The 18261-nt window shown below is 39.0% G+C and overlaps 1 protein-coding gene across 1 annotated transcript in view; it reads right to left on the reverse strand.

The window, feature by feature from the left end:
• Positions 1-1798: 1798 nt before the first annotated feature.
• Positions 1799-18261, reverse strand: part of FIG4 (FIG4 phosphoinositide 5-phosphatase) — a 98662-nt gene continuing 82199 nt past the window's right edge. Inside the window, exon 23 of the mRNA XM_011364829.2 lies at positions 1799-2161. Within this exon, the coding sequence (XP_011363131.1) occupies positions 1984-2161 (178 nt within the window). The 3' untranslated portion in view covers positions 1799-1983. The remainder of the gene's footprint in view (positions 2162-18261) is intronic.

The following is an 18261-nucleotide window of genomic DNA, read 5'->3' on the forward strand; positions in this document are numbered from 1 at the left end:
AAAAAATGATGGTGTTAAGAGAGGTGCTGGAATAATTTGCTTTTTAGCGGCAAAGAAAATGCAGATAGAGGCACTTTCCTTGTTTCTGTAACTAACCTTGAGGCCACAGCGTATGTGACCCTCCCCTCATCATCTATGTCATGCTTCTCTTGCTTTTGATCAGCATCCTGGCTGCTGTCTAGTTTAGCAGATCCTATTTCAGTCCTTCTCTTTCTCTAGAAACTAATGCAAGTGGTTTGGTTTTTGTGATTTTCTTTATGAAAAAGTCTTCTTCAACTACTGAAGATCAATTTCAGATACGGTTCTTATTTACCAATTGGATGGCAATTATATCAGCGTCCACTCAGATGAATGTACCCAAGAAATGAACCCATAAAAATATTTTGTGTGTGGGTAGCAAGGGTAAAAAGATAGCTTACTGTTCTTTATTAGTAAATGGCCCTCCAGCTTCTGAAAATGAAAAGGGGACTCAGAGTCTATTGAAGGAAGCCACTCACGTGCAGATAGAGAAACCTGATCTACCCTAGAAGCACATCAGAACACGTGGAGTTTCTAAAATAATCCATCACCTCTTCCAAATGGAGCAAATTAAGTCTCAATAAGGAAGTAAAATAGATCATTCTTTCTTCAATAAAGGATTCATTTAACCATAACAATCATCAGTTAGCTCTATTGTTTGTTAGACAGGATTCTGAGAAGTGGCGTTTATCTCAACAAAACAAATAAAAAATTCCAGGGGGGCTAAACAGAAAAAGAGAATGCATCTTTAAAATGGTTTTGAAGAACAAAACAAGATTTAAGGAAAAGCATGTCTGAGACATTAGGCCATCTTCACTTTCTCTGGCCACTCTAAGCAACTTTATTCTGACGAGACAACACCAAATTCCTCTTATTTATTATTATGTCATCCTTTAATCCTGGTTTTATGATGGCATCAGTCAAAAATGTCTTAATTAGGGCTTAACTTTCATCTGTAAGGTAACCTTCCATAAAATCCCAGAACCTCGGGGTTTGAGATATCTTCAAGGTCATTTGGGCTGATCGGTTTTCCTTCTCCCATTAGACGGGTTGGTTTTCTTTTCTATTTTATTTATGAGGAAGGGAGAACTGAGACAACTCGTTAAAAAGCATAGAGATAATGAGATCAAATCACTATTAGAAAATGCAGAAAGTTGTTCATGTTATGTTTGACTAAACAGAGAACAAACTATATGTGCACATGACGAAGTCAGCCTTGTCTGGATACCAAATGTCAACTCATGTAACACAACTGCACTCCACAAGTTATGCAGAGTAACAATGTGTAAATATTTTACTTTGATATAATCTTATATTTATAAAAATATAAGAATAGTTCAAAGAACTCCTTTTTCCTCTCTCTCTGATTTACTAATTACCAATATTTTGTTCCATTCGTTCATTTTCTGGAACCATTTGACGGCACTTTGTTGGCATCTTGTCCCTTTATCCATAAGTACTTCAGTGTTTATTTCCTAAGAATGAGGGCTTTCAAAGTAACAAATTTTTGATCAAAACATAAAGGGAGCATAAAAACCATCAGAGTAAATTAAAAATATGTTAACTACAAAGAAAAATACTCTGACTTCGTTTTGCACAAGAGAGGAATTTTTGGCCTGTTATGCTTACTGTCATACTCTCAGGCCCTACCTACCAAGTGCCTGACACACAGCAGCTGCTCAATAAATAGCTATTAATTTCATAATGTGATAGTGTGATACTATATTGATTGCATTTCTAAACAAAGTATTTCTAAAATAAAGCAAAGGCAATGACAGCAAAATATTCAGTCATCTCTTTATTACCTAGAGTTTATAATTCACCAATTACAAAAAGAGGAAAGACCTTCAAATGTAAAGGACTAATAGGAAATTACCTTTTTAAGATGACACAAAACAGACTATAACATAAGCAAACTGACTCTGTTGGTCCCCCTCAGAGCCACACGGGTGACCTGCTTCCTCTTCACAGGTAGCGGTTTCTGATGTATTCTCGGTACACAGAGGTGTCTTCTTTCCCGAGGGGCTGCATGACACCTTGACTGGCCTGGATGTGGGCCTGGAAGATCTCTGTGGATTTTCTATCTACCCTTGGAGGCTGAACTTCATAGATGTTGTCTTGAGAGAAAGCTGAAATGGGTGTTCTATAAAACAGAAGAGAGGGCTACATTACAGAAAATAAAGTGAAGGACCACAGGGAGCAGTGGTCTCAAAGTGTTTGAGAACTACTGATCTTGAACGCGCGGGCTTAGCAGCAACAAGCGGCTGCAGTGAGCTCCCCTGTCCCCTCACAGATGGCCTCCTCCTCTGCCTGGATGACAGAGCTGGGTCAGCACCTGGCCAGGGAGCCTTCCCCGAAGCACAGGCCAGGCGGGCACCCCTCTACTGTTCTCACAGGCCTGGGCATATCCCCATCTGTGCATCGTCTGACTCTCTCCCGTGACTGAGAAACTTTAGGGGGGTGGTCGTACAGACTTTTTGCTCCTTGGTACACAGTAGGTGCTCAATCGTTTTTTTGTTTATTGATTTTGTATCCTGCAACTTTACTGAATTCATATATTCGTTCTAACAGCTATAGACATTGTTTTTTAAAAGGAAGACTTAGTAGGAATCAGTGAAGTAGAAGATACTAATAATTCCTACCTCACACACTGATGACAGTAGTAAATTTTGTATGTGTGAAGTGCTCACTCAGCATAATGCCTGGCACACTATAAGTGCTCAGTGAATACAAACCATTGTTAGTAATTACAGATGCATAATTCCTTATCTGAAATTCCGAAATCCTAAAAGATTTAATAACCTAACGTTACTTTGCTGGTAAGATTTGACCCAAGTGAAACTCATTTGGTGGTACATCCTAACCTGAACTGACAATACTCAATCCCACGTCATGCGAATATTAATATATTTAATTATCAGACAAGGCCTCAAATCACACTAGGGATGTTATTATAAGGCATATGTACTATCTTGGTATGCTAACGCCCCAAAATTCTGAATTCTAAAACACATCTAGCCTCAGGCTTTAGGATGAGAGATTACTGATCTCTAACAGGGAGCTTCCTTCCTCTCCAGAGTGATTTGAAAAGCACCCAAGAATCTGTCTGTTCAAAAATACCCCTCTAGTCCTACCACACCTAGTGCTTGAAATTGCCATCCACCCCTTGGAGGAAGGTACTATCTCCAGAAAGTCCTTGTCAAAATACATCTTGGTGTCTGACACACCCTCTACTCATCGAAGGTTGAGCGCCTACTAGTTATTACATCCTTATCTGGAGACAGGGCCTCAAGAGATGAGTCAAGCAAGTCAGGTGTGATGCAGAGGGAGTATGCATGTATAGTGTGGGTGGAAGGTCAGGAAGGGGCCACTGGTAAGGGAAGATGGTAAGCTAGGAAGACGTTGTGAGGGATCGGGAGTACAATGACAACACATGCCACCACTTAGCTCAGGGCTGGCCCTGCCACCTGGAGGGCAGTTCTCCACATCAGGCCACCAAGATAATACAGAGAGAGAAGATCTGGAGAATCTATTAGCTCATGTGCATCTTATCAGAGGAATCAGGAAGGTATCCTAGATGACTGCTATTGGGTTGGCTGGGAAAGATCTCCTTGAGTCAGAAGCAGAATTGGACCTCAGACTCAGCTGGTTCTGTACTTGGAATGTCACCATTTTAAGGGACATGAGGCAATGCAGGCATACACGGAAGACGGGAGTTGCACAGTAACACCCTCAATCCTCACAGGGTTTGTCACAGTTAAATGTGGGCCTTCCTTACTCTCCCAGGAGCAGTCGAGGTGGCTGACTCTTCTTGCCTTTACCTAGAACACTAACACGTCCTGCCACGGCTGGAGACACTGCGTTAAGTCATATTAAATAAAGTCACATTAAAACAAAATTTAACTGGAGGTGGAATATTCTCTCTGGATAACATAGGGTAATATAGTTCAACTCAAATTTGGTATATAGTTTATGAAATACTCCCATTTGTCTCAAAGCACTTTGATAATTTCACATAATCTTAGGATGTATCCTTATTTAACTAAACAAAAAACAAAGGAGTCAGCAAACACAGGGATTATACCCTCCATTTCACAGAGGACATATTTAAAGTCAATTTTTAAATGGGACTCATGGTTTTTGTCCTCTCTTTGAAGCCAGACCTTTGACTGGAACCCTGTGTGCACTAATGAAGACCTCTCTGGCAAAAATCACACCAGACATCCAACAGACATAAAAAGATACTGTCTGGGAACTAAACATTAATGTGGCTGAGAAAGGAGAATGCCAAGTCACCAAGTCATTGCTTTATCCTTCAGAGGCCTCAGCTACACACACAGGCAGGCGGGCTGTGGGAGGTGACAGGATCAGGGCCCAGCAACTGGCCGATGACATAGGGCTAGGGAAACCATGAACCGGGGCACAGATCAGCCACTTCTAACGAGTGCCTTGGGTTTCTTAGCAGCAAATCAATCAACAGCTCACCCTACTTCTCAGGAAACTGCTTTGCTGCCATGTGGAGTAATGGGAAACTGTTAGAAACACTTTACGAAATGCCAAACAGCTTAAATGTTATCAGACTGAGTGGCAGGTGGGTCTCTCCAAGACCACCTCACTATAGCTTCAAAACAATGTAGGGAGTCAGAACATGCATCAGCTAGGCCCTTTGTCCTTTTTTTCCCTTCTAGATTCAAAGTCTATATTAAACAACAAAATCGTAATGCTAAAATGTTTATTAGTGGACTTGAGCCAGAAAGAAGCTTAAGACATACTCAATATTACTGGCATAATCAGAAAAAGGAGCAGGAAGAAATGGATTCACAAAGAAACCTTTGTTTCTTCAATTTACTTAGACGTCAAGAAGCCAGTCACAACGCGCTCCTCATAGTTTTCAGGCAGTGGTTCTTCAAGTGTGATCCCCAGACAAGCAGCATAAGCGTCACCTAGAAACTTGTTAGACATATAAATTCTCAGGGCTACTCCAGACCCACTGAATCAGAAACTCTGAGGGTGGGGCCCAGCAAAGGGATTTAACAAGTGATTCTGATACTAAAGTTTGAGAAGTATGTACCATGTTAAATAAGATCTTATTTGTGGTCATTTTTAAGCAAGAATTTTTTTTTTAAAAATAATATACTACTATTAACCCTACATTGAGAAGGCATGATTTAACATTTAATTATAAAGATAAGCAGCAATATTAGGTTCGCCACACATTTCCTAATGAGAAACGTTTAATTTCCCCGTTGGCTTACACATATCCAAGATGGGCAAGAAATACAAAACGTCCAAGATGCTCGCAAGGGGCTGGTGGTCAGCACTTTGTCCCTGAAAGCACTGGAAAGAGACGGCGTTCGATCTAACAACACTTCCAATACTACATGGAATAGTCTTTTTATTAGCTTAAAAGGTGTCTGTTTTGGGGATGGAAAAAAACAAACAAACCAGTATTTAAACACTAAATGATGTAGAAATTGTGAGACCACTTTCTTTTATTTATTCCAGCAGAGAGAGCTGGTTTATCATTGCACTTTCATGATGGAAAGAAATGGTTCCACATTTCTCTCTTGGCCACAAAGAGATTTTTTTTTTTTCCAGCTTCTCCTCACAGCCCGCAAAGGCATAAGATCTATTGCCTCTAATTCAAATGCTAGTTTTATTTCTGGTGGTAAATCATTACAATTACAAATCTGTAGGCTTATTTCTTTTTATCTACAAAACCTAGTTCCATCTTCAAGGAGAGCTATGTATTTCCCCTCAAGGAATGTTACAGTCTTATTTAGAATAATGTACTTACTTGCCAGTTCATTTGTGGGCTGCTCAACCCCTACTGCTTGGTGCACTCAAACACAGAGGATTGATGACACTTAGTCTTAACTGAAGTTCCCATTCATAGAAGAGCAACGCTTCAGGCGGAAATTCATTAGACACACCACATGTTTTTGAAGAAAATCCTTATTCACGCCCTTTAATGCTCTTTCTTAAATGTGGTATTATTCGCTTGATTATAATCTGAACGTGTCTGATAATAACTATATCTTACACTTGGATGCAGAACTAATGTTTGAATCCCCTTTAAAGTTCAATTCCTGTTGAGGCTTTTTTTCTGACTTATGTGTATTGAGTACCCAATAAACATATGTTGGTTTCACAAGAAAATATTTAATTCAGATTGAAATGTCTTCTAAATTTAGTAGTCATAATGATTTGTAGTTGGTGAGGGAAATACTAGACAATATTTGGATAATCTCAATAATTTTATATATGGGATACTCTTCCATATATACTTTTTCTATATTTAGCATTTTGGCATACATCAAACCCCATTTGGCATTTCCAGAAAATTTAGTAATGGTTCTAGTCACAGAATATACTTTCCTTCCAGTGGTCCTTCCTGTTGCTACGCAAATTCTAAGTTTTCTCCCAATGTGGTCGTTTTCATCTCACCAAATCATTCTTTGTTATTCACGACTGAGTCACAGAATCAGAAGAATATTATAGCTGGAGACCTTACAGAAGAGCTCTACCAATCCCTTTATTTGCAGATGATGACTGTCATTAGGTTATTTCTTTCATTACTTCCTCTACTTTCTAGGAGAAAACAATAATTAGGACAGGTTCACATCAACCAGATGCTCTGGTCTCAGTGGAGCAAGACCTCAGCAAATGCTGGAATAGCACTAACCTTTGATTATTAGTCTATTTGTCTTTCTGCCAGTTTTGTAATTTCTATTAGGAAATAATAACTCATCACTTAACTGGCAGAGAGGCCTATGACACACATGGCCATGAAACGATGTTCTCTCTTTCTAGCCTTTAGTATTGCTCAGAGCCTTTAGCCCTCAGTTTGTGGGTGCCGTTCTAACATTTTTCTGTGACTATCCATTGCTTCTCCTTAGTCCCCTTGTTAGGTTGCTTGTACCTTTCCAACAAGGCACTCATACACTGAAGCCTAGTCATGAATCTGTTCTACCAAGGTGATACAATGAGAATGTGTTTGCTTCTTCATGTTAAAAAATTAAGACAGTGCTATATATTACTCACGTTCCTTGCACAACTATAGACATCTAAGTCCAAAATGGAGCTCTCAAACTGCGCTTGTCCAATATGGTGGCTATTAGCCATATATGGCTGTTTAAATTAATTAAAATTAGATAAAATTTTAAATTAGTTCCTCAGCAGCACTAACCATATTTTAAACGCCTTAAAATGTAACTTCCTATTTTTATTATATCTATATATATAGTCAATGTAATACACATAAGAGCCTTAGGAGGCTGTTACAAGCTTGTCAGAGCGGGCAGTGGTGAGAAGGTGGTAGAGATTTTAGTCATGTGCTTCATCTACATCTGGCTAATCAGACAGTGCCTACATGGCAGAAGTACAAGCAGAGTTTGGGACATTAAAAAATGACTGCCTATCAGCTATACTTTTATTGCACCCAATGGTAGATGGCTAGTAGAACCAAGGACTTTACTTCACTATCCAAGTAGGATGCTTTCCTCATTTTTCCCTAATGGGATTGAATCAGTGCTAATACATATGGCAGTTGTATGTTTCCCATTCTCTCCCTTTCTGAATGAGAGTTTTTCTTTTCTTTTGCCACCATTGTATATTGGGAGCAGACAGTCTTTTTGTTTAGAGGTCACGAGATTACAAGAAACCTCATCTGGACATGATAAAGAGAGCTGCATAAAACTCAGATATCATAGACTTTGAGTGGGATGCAGTAACTTATGAGGGGTGGGGAGTGGGTTCTACTTATGGCAAGAGGATAACTGGATAGCAGGAGGGCCAGACTGTCATGGATAACAGAATAGATTTCTCAATATCTACTTGAACTTTCTTTCTGGCATGCAGAAGCTGAAAAGCAAAAAGGAATACCATAGACTCCTTTGAAATTCAGGTTCAAAATATGATTCAAGTTCTACGTACCATTTTTGTTCATAGGAGCAATGATTTGGAACTGAGTAGCATGGATAAAAGCTAGATGTAGGGGATCCCTTTTGCAGACTGTGTGTGGCAAAGGTGACATGTTCTTGAGTTGGCCACTGTAGTGGTAACTTCTTGATTGTATCTGAGGAGCCTGGTTTTGCAGCCAGAGCTGCTGTGATAGCTTCCTGATCAAGGCAGATGCAACAGCCACTTTGATGGTGTGCCATACGGTTTTGGGAGTTGTTCCTGGAAGCTTGGTCTATTGTCTGTTTCTTTGGCTCTCCAGTGATTCTGAAAACCACCTATAATCCTATCACAAATCACTTTCCGTTTGATAATCCTACCTAGAGAGGATTATGCTTTCTGCAACCAAGCCAGCCAATGAGCAAAGCACATCCAGTTCCAACTCTCTTTTGCTTTACCTAGCAGCAGGCAGCCAGGCTCCTAGATGAGCCCTGTTCCTAGATGGTTCTAGTGTGAAGGGGATACTCCCAGCAACTGGGCACATGTATGTCTGCTGCCCAAGGAGCCAGAAGGGATACTCTGTCAAAGCATGGTGGTACTTTTTATGTTTTGGCCACAGCCATTAATATTTTTATTGGTCCAGATATGGCAGAGTGACACTGCTTTACATTCTGAGAACTGTAAAATAAAAATGTCATTTGTGTTTTTAAAAGAAGTTTGGTTTTAGAGAAATGAAGTAGAATGATTTTGGGGCTCAAAAAAGGTAAAATGCTTCCAATTCAGGATGCAATTTATAAACTGTATGGTTTCCCTCCCATCTGTAGGACACATTATCTATCTTGTTATAAAATGAAATGCAGTTTTTCTCTGTTCCAGCTGTGTTTTTATTACAAACACCAGGGGAGTGGCCAACAGTATTTGGCTGCATTGTTTTGTAGGCTATAACTTGAACATTTCAGCTGTTGTTTAATGAGAGAACACTTGGCTTTGAGCCACGGGCTGCAGGGACTGCTTATCCTGCACAGCACTGGGTCTGTTCTGCCAATCAAGGGCAGGTTGCACATCAAGGACATAACAGCTGTTCTCAAAGGGCAAAGCAGGAACTGCACCACCCAGAGTCATCCTTTTTCCCTGCCTGTGTGCAGGCCCTGACTCTCCCTCAGGGCAACTGGTCATCTACTAGACATCTACGCAGTGACCTTTGGGAGCAATCTGTCTCTTCTGCCCTCAAATTTCCTACAGTAGGAGCGGCAATGGCCTGTCACTCCTGGAAACTCAGACCAGTAGGTTACAGTAATGACCATGTGCCTTATTCCCACATAGAAGTGATGATACCCTACTTTCATTCTTCTTGCTCATTAGGGTATTTTCACCTTTTCCTGATGATTTACAAAGGGCTACCACTGAGCCTGCCATATCATATCATTACATCTCTTATAACCTGAACCTTTTTCCTAATAAACTTTTGATTTTAGAACCACTTTAGGTTTATATAATTATTATGAAGAGGATGAAGAATTCCCACCTATCCCACACCCAGTTTCCGCTATTATTAACATCTTCCATTAGCACAGGTATATTTGTTACAATTAACCAACTGATATTGACACATTATTATTAACTAAAGTCCATACTTAGTTTTGACCTAATATCCTTTCTTTGTTCCGGGATCCCACCCAGGGTATGTTACATACAATCAGCGTGTCCCCTTAGGTTCCTCTTGGCAGTGACAATAGCCTTTCCTTGTTCTCGATGACGCTGATAGTTTTGAAGAGTACTTAACCCGCATCTTCTCAGAGTTGGCTTTTCCTTTACTAATAATAAGAATTAGAGAAAATTATCTTTTGGAAGGAGGTATCAGTAGGATCATGAGCCTTCAAAATAAAACCAACTGTCAGAAAGACTCATGTGGCTTCATCTCAATGTCCGTCTTTGATGGCATGTTGGGCATGCTGCCCAGTGGGGATTTGGACAGCTGCCGAGGGGACTACTATGGAAGATTCGGCAGAAGGTTTCCCCAAACTGGCTGGTCACTACCTTCAAATGGGGAATTTTATGAAACACAGATTGCCAGGCCTCAGGCCCAAGGATACTGAATCAGAATCTCTAGCAATAGGGTTTTGAATTCTGTATTTTGCCTTCCTTTCAAAAGAAAATAATGCTAATTTTGTTTTTAATACAAAAAATTATAAAGGAAACATGGCCCATAATGTCAGTGTTACTAATATAAATAAAAGTATAAATGTAGAAAGTTTAAAGAGGAACCAAAAGTCCAAAATAAAAACTGAATGTATCCCCATAATCTACTTTAACCATTTTCTAGGGACACTTTGGCTGTTTCCTGTTTTTATTGTCTTTTGTTTGCTTTGGGATTTGGATCTCAACAAGCTTCATAAGATATTCTGTTATAACAAGAAATCTGAAAGCCACTATTACAGAAGACATTCTCAGTTCAGCTGCGAGGGAGCAGAATGTCCCTTCCAGTGCTGACGTCCATTATAAAAATCATAAAGCCCTGCTCTTCCTCTTCCTCCCCAGAACAAGTCAGACCTAAAGCCATTAGATGGGGCAGAGCAAGGAGAGACAGCCTGTGACAGCATGTGGGGAGTCAGAGCCCAAGTGGGGTGAGGAGGGCGTTTATAAGGGTGGTGTCTCTGTAATGGGAGTCAGAGCCTTAATGGAGGGCACCTCTGTGCAGTGGTGATGGAAGACTGGCTATGTTTGGGGGAATTAATCAAATAAATAAATATAATAAAGGTAACAGGAGCCAAGTTTCTCACTGCTAGAGAAGCAAGTCACTAATATGCAAAGAGAGAAGACTAGAATAGATGCTGGGTACCCTATAATTAGAGGTACTGGTATGAATTTATGGATTTAAATATATATATTTTTACCTATACTTATTTATGTTATGTTTATAAACACATTTATATTATATAAAAATATATGTATTTTTTAAATGTACTTTTATATACACCTATGTATATGCATATTTACATATATATGCAAATATGTACATGTCTTACGAAAGGGCCTGGGAGTAGCAACATCCCAATGGCAACAGACACACCTAGTGCCCAGATCTTGGCTTTAATACCATTTTCCACTAAAAACAACCAAAGATCTTTAGAGAAATGACTGATTTCATGGCTGGGGCAGGCAAAGAACATGATGAGCTTAGAACATCTTGTGCCAGAAATCAAGGAAATGCTCAAAAAATGATGAGGACACATCCAAAGAACACAGAAGCCAGGTTAAAGGGACTCTGTTGAAATTTGGAACAATTTGAGCATCAAAATAAATAACGATAGCGACAGATTATTCCCCATTGAATAAAATTGGAAAGCAAGATCTCATACTAAAAAAAGTCCATAAATGAAAAAATTGAAAGTTTGATGAAGAAATATTTACATAGTTTCAAAGTATCTCTCACAAAATATTCACTAATTAAAAGGAGAAAAAAAGAGCAACTTCACAGTGAAAAAACACAGAAGACATAACTTTAATTAAGGGATTGAAATAAAGATCATTAGCAATGGGATGAAATAAAATCGCGTGCCACTGACAGGATGCAATGAAAAGAACCCACCACCGCTTCTGCAATATTCCTGCTTGTATTCATATGTGCCTTAAGCCAACAAGCATTTATTATGTCATGGTTTCTGGGGGTCAGGAATCTGGGACTGATTTAGTTGAATGGTTCCAGTTCGAGGGCTCTCACAAGGTAGAAGTCAAGCTGTTGGCTACAGTGACAGTCGACTTAAGGTTTAACCGGGGCTGAAGAATACGCTTCCAAGCTCACTCAACATAGTCAGCAGGCCTCAGTTTCTCACCGGCTGTTGGTTAGATGCTTCAGTTCCTTGCCATTTGGGCCTGTCCTTAGGGCTGCTCACAACACGAAGTTTGCTTCCCCCAAACCAAGTGATCCAAGATATCACTTTTATAACCTGACCGCTTCTGCTACAATGTGGGAGAAGACTGCATAAGCATGTGAATAACGAGAGGTGGGGCCAATCTGCAGGCTGGCTGCCACACTGCCAAAGATTCATAACCAGAAGATAATCACGACAAATGCAAATTGAGGGCCATTCTACAAAATAATTGGTCTGTATTTTTCAAACTGTCAAGGTCATAAAAATTGAGGAAAAATGGGGAACTATTCCAGAATGAAGGAGACTAAAGAGACAGGACAACTAAATGCAACATGAGATGCTGGACTAGATCCTTTTGAGATTAAAGACATTATTGAAACAACCGGCAGAAATTTGAGTGGGGTTTCAATAGCTTCGTCAGAGGATTGGCTGGTAGCAATGCACTGATGTTAACTTCCTGATTTTACTAGATTGCACTGTGATTTTTAAGAGAATGTTCTTATTCATAGGTAACACTCGCTCAAATGTTAGGGAGAAATAGGCTATCAGATCTGCAATTTACCCTTAAATGGTTTAGGGGAGGGGAAATATTCTTTGTTCTGTAATTGCAACTTTTAGATAAGTTTGAGATTGTTTCCAAATTAAAAATGTATATAAATTATAAAGACGTAGGAGAGAAATGTAAAATTGTCTAAGTTAAAAGTAGAAAATTCTAATTTTATTAGGTTGAATTATGATACTGCTGTTTTTGTAGGTCAAAAACATATGACTATTGGTAATTTCATATGGTTAAACTTAATACAGAAAATCTCACAAACTAATCAACATCAAAGATAATAAAATTATGGATTTCAATAAAAATGCAAAAACAACTCATAGTGCCCTTTAGAGGATCTCTTTCCTGCAATTACCCACTCTTCGTCCAGAATCCTCAGCATCTGCCTCTCTGTAGATCCCTTTCCACCAGCACACAAATAAGCTGTCATACTAACTCATATCATAGAAACAATTTCTTGATTTTATAGTCCCCTCCAGATACAGTCCTATTTCTTTGCACCCTTTATAGCATTTTTTGAAAGAATGGTTTCTACTCTTCATGTCCTCTTACTCACTTCCCATTTTTTTCCTAAATTCACTCCAAGTGTGCTTGCAAAGCTACCACCCATAAACATTTACTCATCAAGGCCATCAATTACCTTCCCGTTAATTTTTCTGTATTCAACACTACTGCCCACTCCTTCCTTCTTGAAACATTTTTTTTCTCTTGGCTTCTGTGAAACCACACTTCTCTTGAGTTTCCTATTTCCCTCTTTGCCTACAACCTTGCTGCCTGCAATTCATTCTCCAGAAAGCACCCACGGTCATCTTTTAGAGATGGGAATCAGAGCACGCTACTCTTTACTGAAAACCCTCCAATGGTTTACCAGTGGACAGAGTAATGGCTAAGCTCCTCAGGAATCTGGCTCCTACTATGCCTTACTCCTTCTCATAGCTCATTCCTCTGGGCCTCTCATTCAGCCTTCTGTTTGCTTCTCAAACATGCCACATTGGTTCCTGCCCTGGTCTTTTGTGCATGTTCCTTCCCTCTGCTTTGAACACTATTCCCCAGTCACCTCAGGGCAGACACTTCCTTTTCATTCAGGTCTCAGCTCTAATGTTAACTCCTCAAAGAGATTTTCCCTCAAAACCTAATCTAAAACAGACCCTAACCTTTACCTGCCCCAATCACTCTCTCCCCATCACCCTAGTTTGTGTTCTTAAAGGCATTTATTTTAATATGAAATTGTTTTATTAGTTCAATGCTTGTCTGCCTCTTCTAGAACATAAATCTCCTGAGGGATTGTCAGTTTTATTCTTTACTGTATTTCCAGAGTCTCGAACAGTACCTGACATATAGTAGGGGCTTAACAAATATTTGGTGAATAAATGAATCTCATACTTTTTGTTTTAAACTGCTAATGATCCCAACCATCAGATATCCCATGGCTGTGATAATAATTACAGAATCTTAGAGATGACCTTCCTTCCAAATCATCTTGTCCAACCTCAGATCAAATGAAGACATTTTCTACAATATTACTGATAGGTCATCGAGACTCTGCTTTAGTACGCTCAGTAATGGGAGAACTTGTGACTTTTGATAACGGAATGCTTATACATGTCATTGTTGATAGCTCTAATTGTTGGAAAGATTTTCTCTTTAGCGGCCCTAAATCTTCCTCCTTGTATGTTCCACTTTTTGGTCCCCAAAGTAACTTTAAAAAGCCCTGCTTCACTTGACAGTGATTCAAATATTACTTGAGAGAATGAGCACATGACTCTTAATTCTCTTCTCTGAGATAAATCTTCCCAGCTATCTCAACATGTCATGTGACATGAAAAATTAACCAACAGTGCACACGAGAAAAATCTCCAAAATTTTAGCTGCTTGGTTTAAAAAAAAAAAAAAAAAAACCTTTCTAATCATTTTATCTGAAAAATAAAGTGTAAGAGTAGCCTTGGGTATTCAGAGAACACGGTCTCATTTCTCACGGCTGCCTTTCTGTTCTCTTAACGGCATGCTTCTCTGCATTGCACTCTTTCTGATATTGAGGGAACTACCACAATCATAGACAGCCAGGCCCATGAGCATCTTTCCTGAGGACAAAGACTTATGTTTTTCAGAATATATTATTTGTGGGTCTAGGTTCTCACTGCTGAATAAATTAAATTTTAATAAGATGAGAGAGAACTCTCACATTGTAACTGTTTGCTAATGAGCACTGCGGCAAAGACTCTTTGCCGAAGGCATTAAATAGTTTATTCTATGAGTGAAAAAACCCCTGTGGGCTTTCAAGTGTGTATAATGCAGGAGGAAGAACATCTGTTGTGATTAAACAGGCAGCATTCTAGTATATATTTGTATCCTTCTCTGTGATTTCTACAATAAAGTAAGCACTCTATAAGTATTACTGAATAAAGTAGTGAGCCAGTGAATACATGAACCAATGAACCAGAGGATGTCAGAAAGAGTGCTCTAGTCCAAGCCCTCATTTTACAGATGAAGGAGCATGGCCCCGACAGGGAAGGACTCATAGTTCAACAATGCCAGATGTAGGATCAGACCCCAGGGCTCCTGATTCTCAGGCTTAGAGTTCTTTCCACAGATTCATGCTGCCTCCCTTATTGGGCACCTGTGCAAATAAATTTCCAGTTGACTGGATAAGTATGAAGGATTCTTTTCGCTTCGTTTTTAATAACTAAGTCATTGTGAATTACATCCTCAATCCATGTCCCCCAAAGTGATTATTTTAAGCCAATCACAGCTAGCTCATGGCTCTAGGCTGTGACAAGTTTAGGGACTGGCATGTGACCCAATCCTGGCCACTGAGGCATGCGAAGTCTGCTGGGCAGGGTCTCGGACTCCTTGCTCCTAAAGAGACACAGGGGAAACGATCCCTTTCTCCCTTAGGCACTGCTGTGTCTGATTGTAATACCTGGACATACTACAGCCACCTTGCTACCAGTCTGAAGATAGGAGAGCAGAGAGATGGAAAGAAACTGGGAACTTTACGATCCCATGAAGCTCCTGAATCAGCCAACTCCGGAGCCAAACCTGTCTGCAATCTTTCAGAGAAATAAAATTATAAATCATCTTAGTGTTCAAATCAGTTGAGTAAGATGTTCCGTTATTTGAAGCGGAAAGTATCCTAAGGGGGTTCGAACAATGCATCGGTCACATGGACAATACTGGTTCCCTGAGTTAGGAAGATCTTCCAAATGGTAACATATTTCATGATACAATATTTAAAAAATCGTATTTGTTAAGGTCACTACCAATCTCACCAGAAAAATCTAAGTATTCATGATGATAGATATAAGTTTTCTGATTCTGGCTTGAAAAATCCACATTTATCATTGTTAACAAATACTACCAATTGTTTTTCTTGAAGTGAAAGGCTTACTTTGTTCATTTTTTAGAAGGTGTCTGTCAAATGCCCAAGTCGAAAAAACTCAGTTTGTCATCATTATTTCAACTGGTGTTCCGTGAAAAAACTGGTGAGTTCAGCTCCCAACTTAGACAATCTCACAAGTGATTTTCCTTGGGACGACCATCATATTTTTATATGCAATGAAAATGTTTTATATGTACTTACTGTTTTGTCACAAAGAATACTAAAAAGATATGCATTCGAGGGTTGACATGTAATTTTTACTGCATCATCAAGGATTTACATAAGCGTCACTGGCCTGCCTGCCTGCCTTCCCTCCTTCCTTCCTCCCTCTTTCCTTCCTTACCTTCTCTCCCTTTCTCTTTCTGCTGTATGTGTGTAGCAATGAAGAAAAGACTACCAGTACGGTTTGGCGCCACGACCTTGATCTTATAAACCCAATGGAAGGGCCTCAGAACCCCCAAGAGTTTGCAGACCACATTTTGAGACTCACTGCTTTATGCTTGTCATCTTTTTCCTTTTCTTCCTTTGATAACAACCCACTAGCTGTCACTTTTGTTACAGTCCATGCTGCCTGTGAAGGTTCTCCCAGTTTTAGCCGTACCCAATATAGATTGGGGTATAGACTGGAGAAAGTCCAGCTGCCTGGCTCGGGATAGCATATTATTGGACTTTGAGTTTAAGTCCCAAGAAATGAATTTGCATCTCAGCTTTATCACTTAAAAGTTTTGTAACTTTAAATGAGCTGCTGACCCTCTCCAGGCCTTGTTTTCTTAGAAAATCAGAGCACTGAATCCAATGATCTCTAAGCATTTTCCATTTCTCAGATTTCATGTTCCTAATATGCACTAAACACACACACACACACACACACACACACACACACACACACGGATGTTAATGGGACATTCTGAAAATGTCATCTTGCACCTCTTCAGACAGGTCTGATTATATCTTTGCATCTTTAGAAGCCATTATAGACAAGCTATGGGAAGAAAGAAGTATACGAAGAATTTAGATGATAACGACTGATATTTTCATTATGAGACTATTGAGAAACATCCAAGATTCCATATGTAAAAACAAAAATTAAAGGCTAAAATGAAATAACAAACTAATAAATAATAAATTCAATTTAATTATATCATCTACATGATCTATAAACAAACCAATAACTGATTCTGTTACAGCATGAGAAAATCCAAGAAGAATAATACCATATACTGTGTTAAAAACTGTTCAAAACAAGTAAAAGCAAAATTTGGGGCCAGTAAGAACAGTACTGAGTAGAAAAGACTGTGTGAACAAAGTTATTGGTCTGAGAAACTTCAAATATAATTTAATTTGGAGTTCTTAAAAAGATACCTAAAATTACATTTTTTTACTCTTTTTCTATCTGCTAAACATTTGCTGAAATTACCAGAATGTTTTTCCTAGCTCTATTCTATTATTAAAAATAAATCTATCTGAACATACCAACTGTATTTAGTCAATTTATGTTCCTGTTTTCTAACTACATGATAAAGAACCTACCAATTTAGCTATTCATCCTCTGAAATAAGCCTAAAAGAGTTTTATTTTCAAAGATGTATTACTTTGATGTACAATGCTTAAAAAGCACTAATTGACTTTATTTTGACATTAAGTAATGAACTTCTAACACAATTATAAGTAGTAAAACAAAATGGTTAAAAAAGTCAGGATAGCCTCAATTCCTCTTTTCTTCTAGATAAGAACAGTTTACTCAGGTATTTGGGGGCTTAATTATGGTTTGGTGACATCATACGCACAGAATAGAAACTGTGACCCTTTGCTAATGGATGTAAACCATTCTATAAAGAGTGTAAGGAAAGTGGTTTGAAAGGGAAGATTTTTTTTAACGTAAAAATTTTCATTCTTTGCAACTGAGATCAAACTACAGTATCTTTTTTTAAATTGTAAAATTCTAAGAATAAGTTACATATAAACACAAAGCGAAACTTAGAGCTTCATGTATTTGGAAACAATAGGCAAATAAAAATCAGGGAATCATAGCTTAATTTTAGGCATGTTGATCTAGGGATTTCCAGAATTAGCTACATATGGGGGGAGATTCTTTTGAAGAATTCTTTTGAAAAGCTTCAGCAATTTGGTAGTAGCAAAGAAGTGAAAATCAGGAAATCATGGATCAAGATGGTGACACAGATCATTCCCAACTTCAATCTTCCTCACAAGAAAAGAAGACCAACTAGCAACTATCCATAGACAAGAGACCATTGTTAAAATCTCATAACCTGGGAGTGAGGCTGAATCAGCCGCCTGTTTCCACTGAGACTGACAAGAACAGCATTAGAAGGGTAAGAAGAGTGACAGCACTCTGACCTCACTCCGGACTGTCACAGCACTGAACCGAGAGGGTCCCCCTGGGCTTGTAGTTTATACAGTGGAAAAGAGAGCCCAAGGTGGATATATAGCTCCTCTACCATTGTACGGCACTTCCCACAAGGCCCACTTGGGTCTCACCTCACAAGGATCACTGGGAAAATCTTTGGGGCTTGACC

Source organism: Pteropus vampyrus, unplaced genomic scaffold, assembly GCF_000151845.1.
Source record: "Pteropus vampyrus isolate Shadow unplaced genomic scaffold, Pvam_2.0 Scaffold101, whole genome shotgun sequence".
Lineage (NCBI taxonomy): Eukaryota > Metazoa > Chordata > Mammalia > Chiroptera > Pteropodidae > Pteropus > Pteropus vampyrus.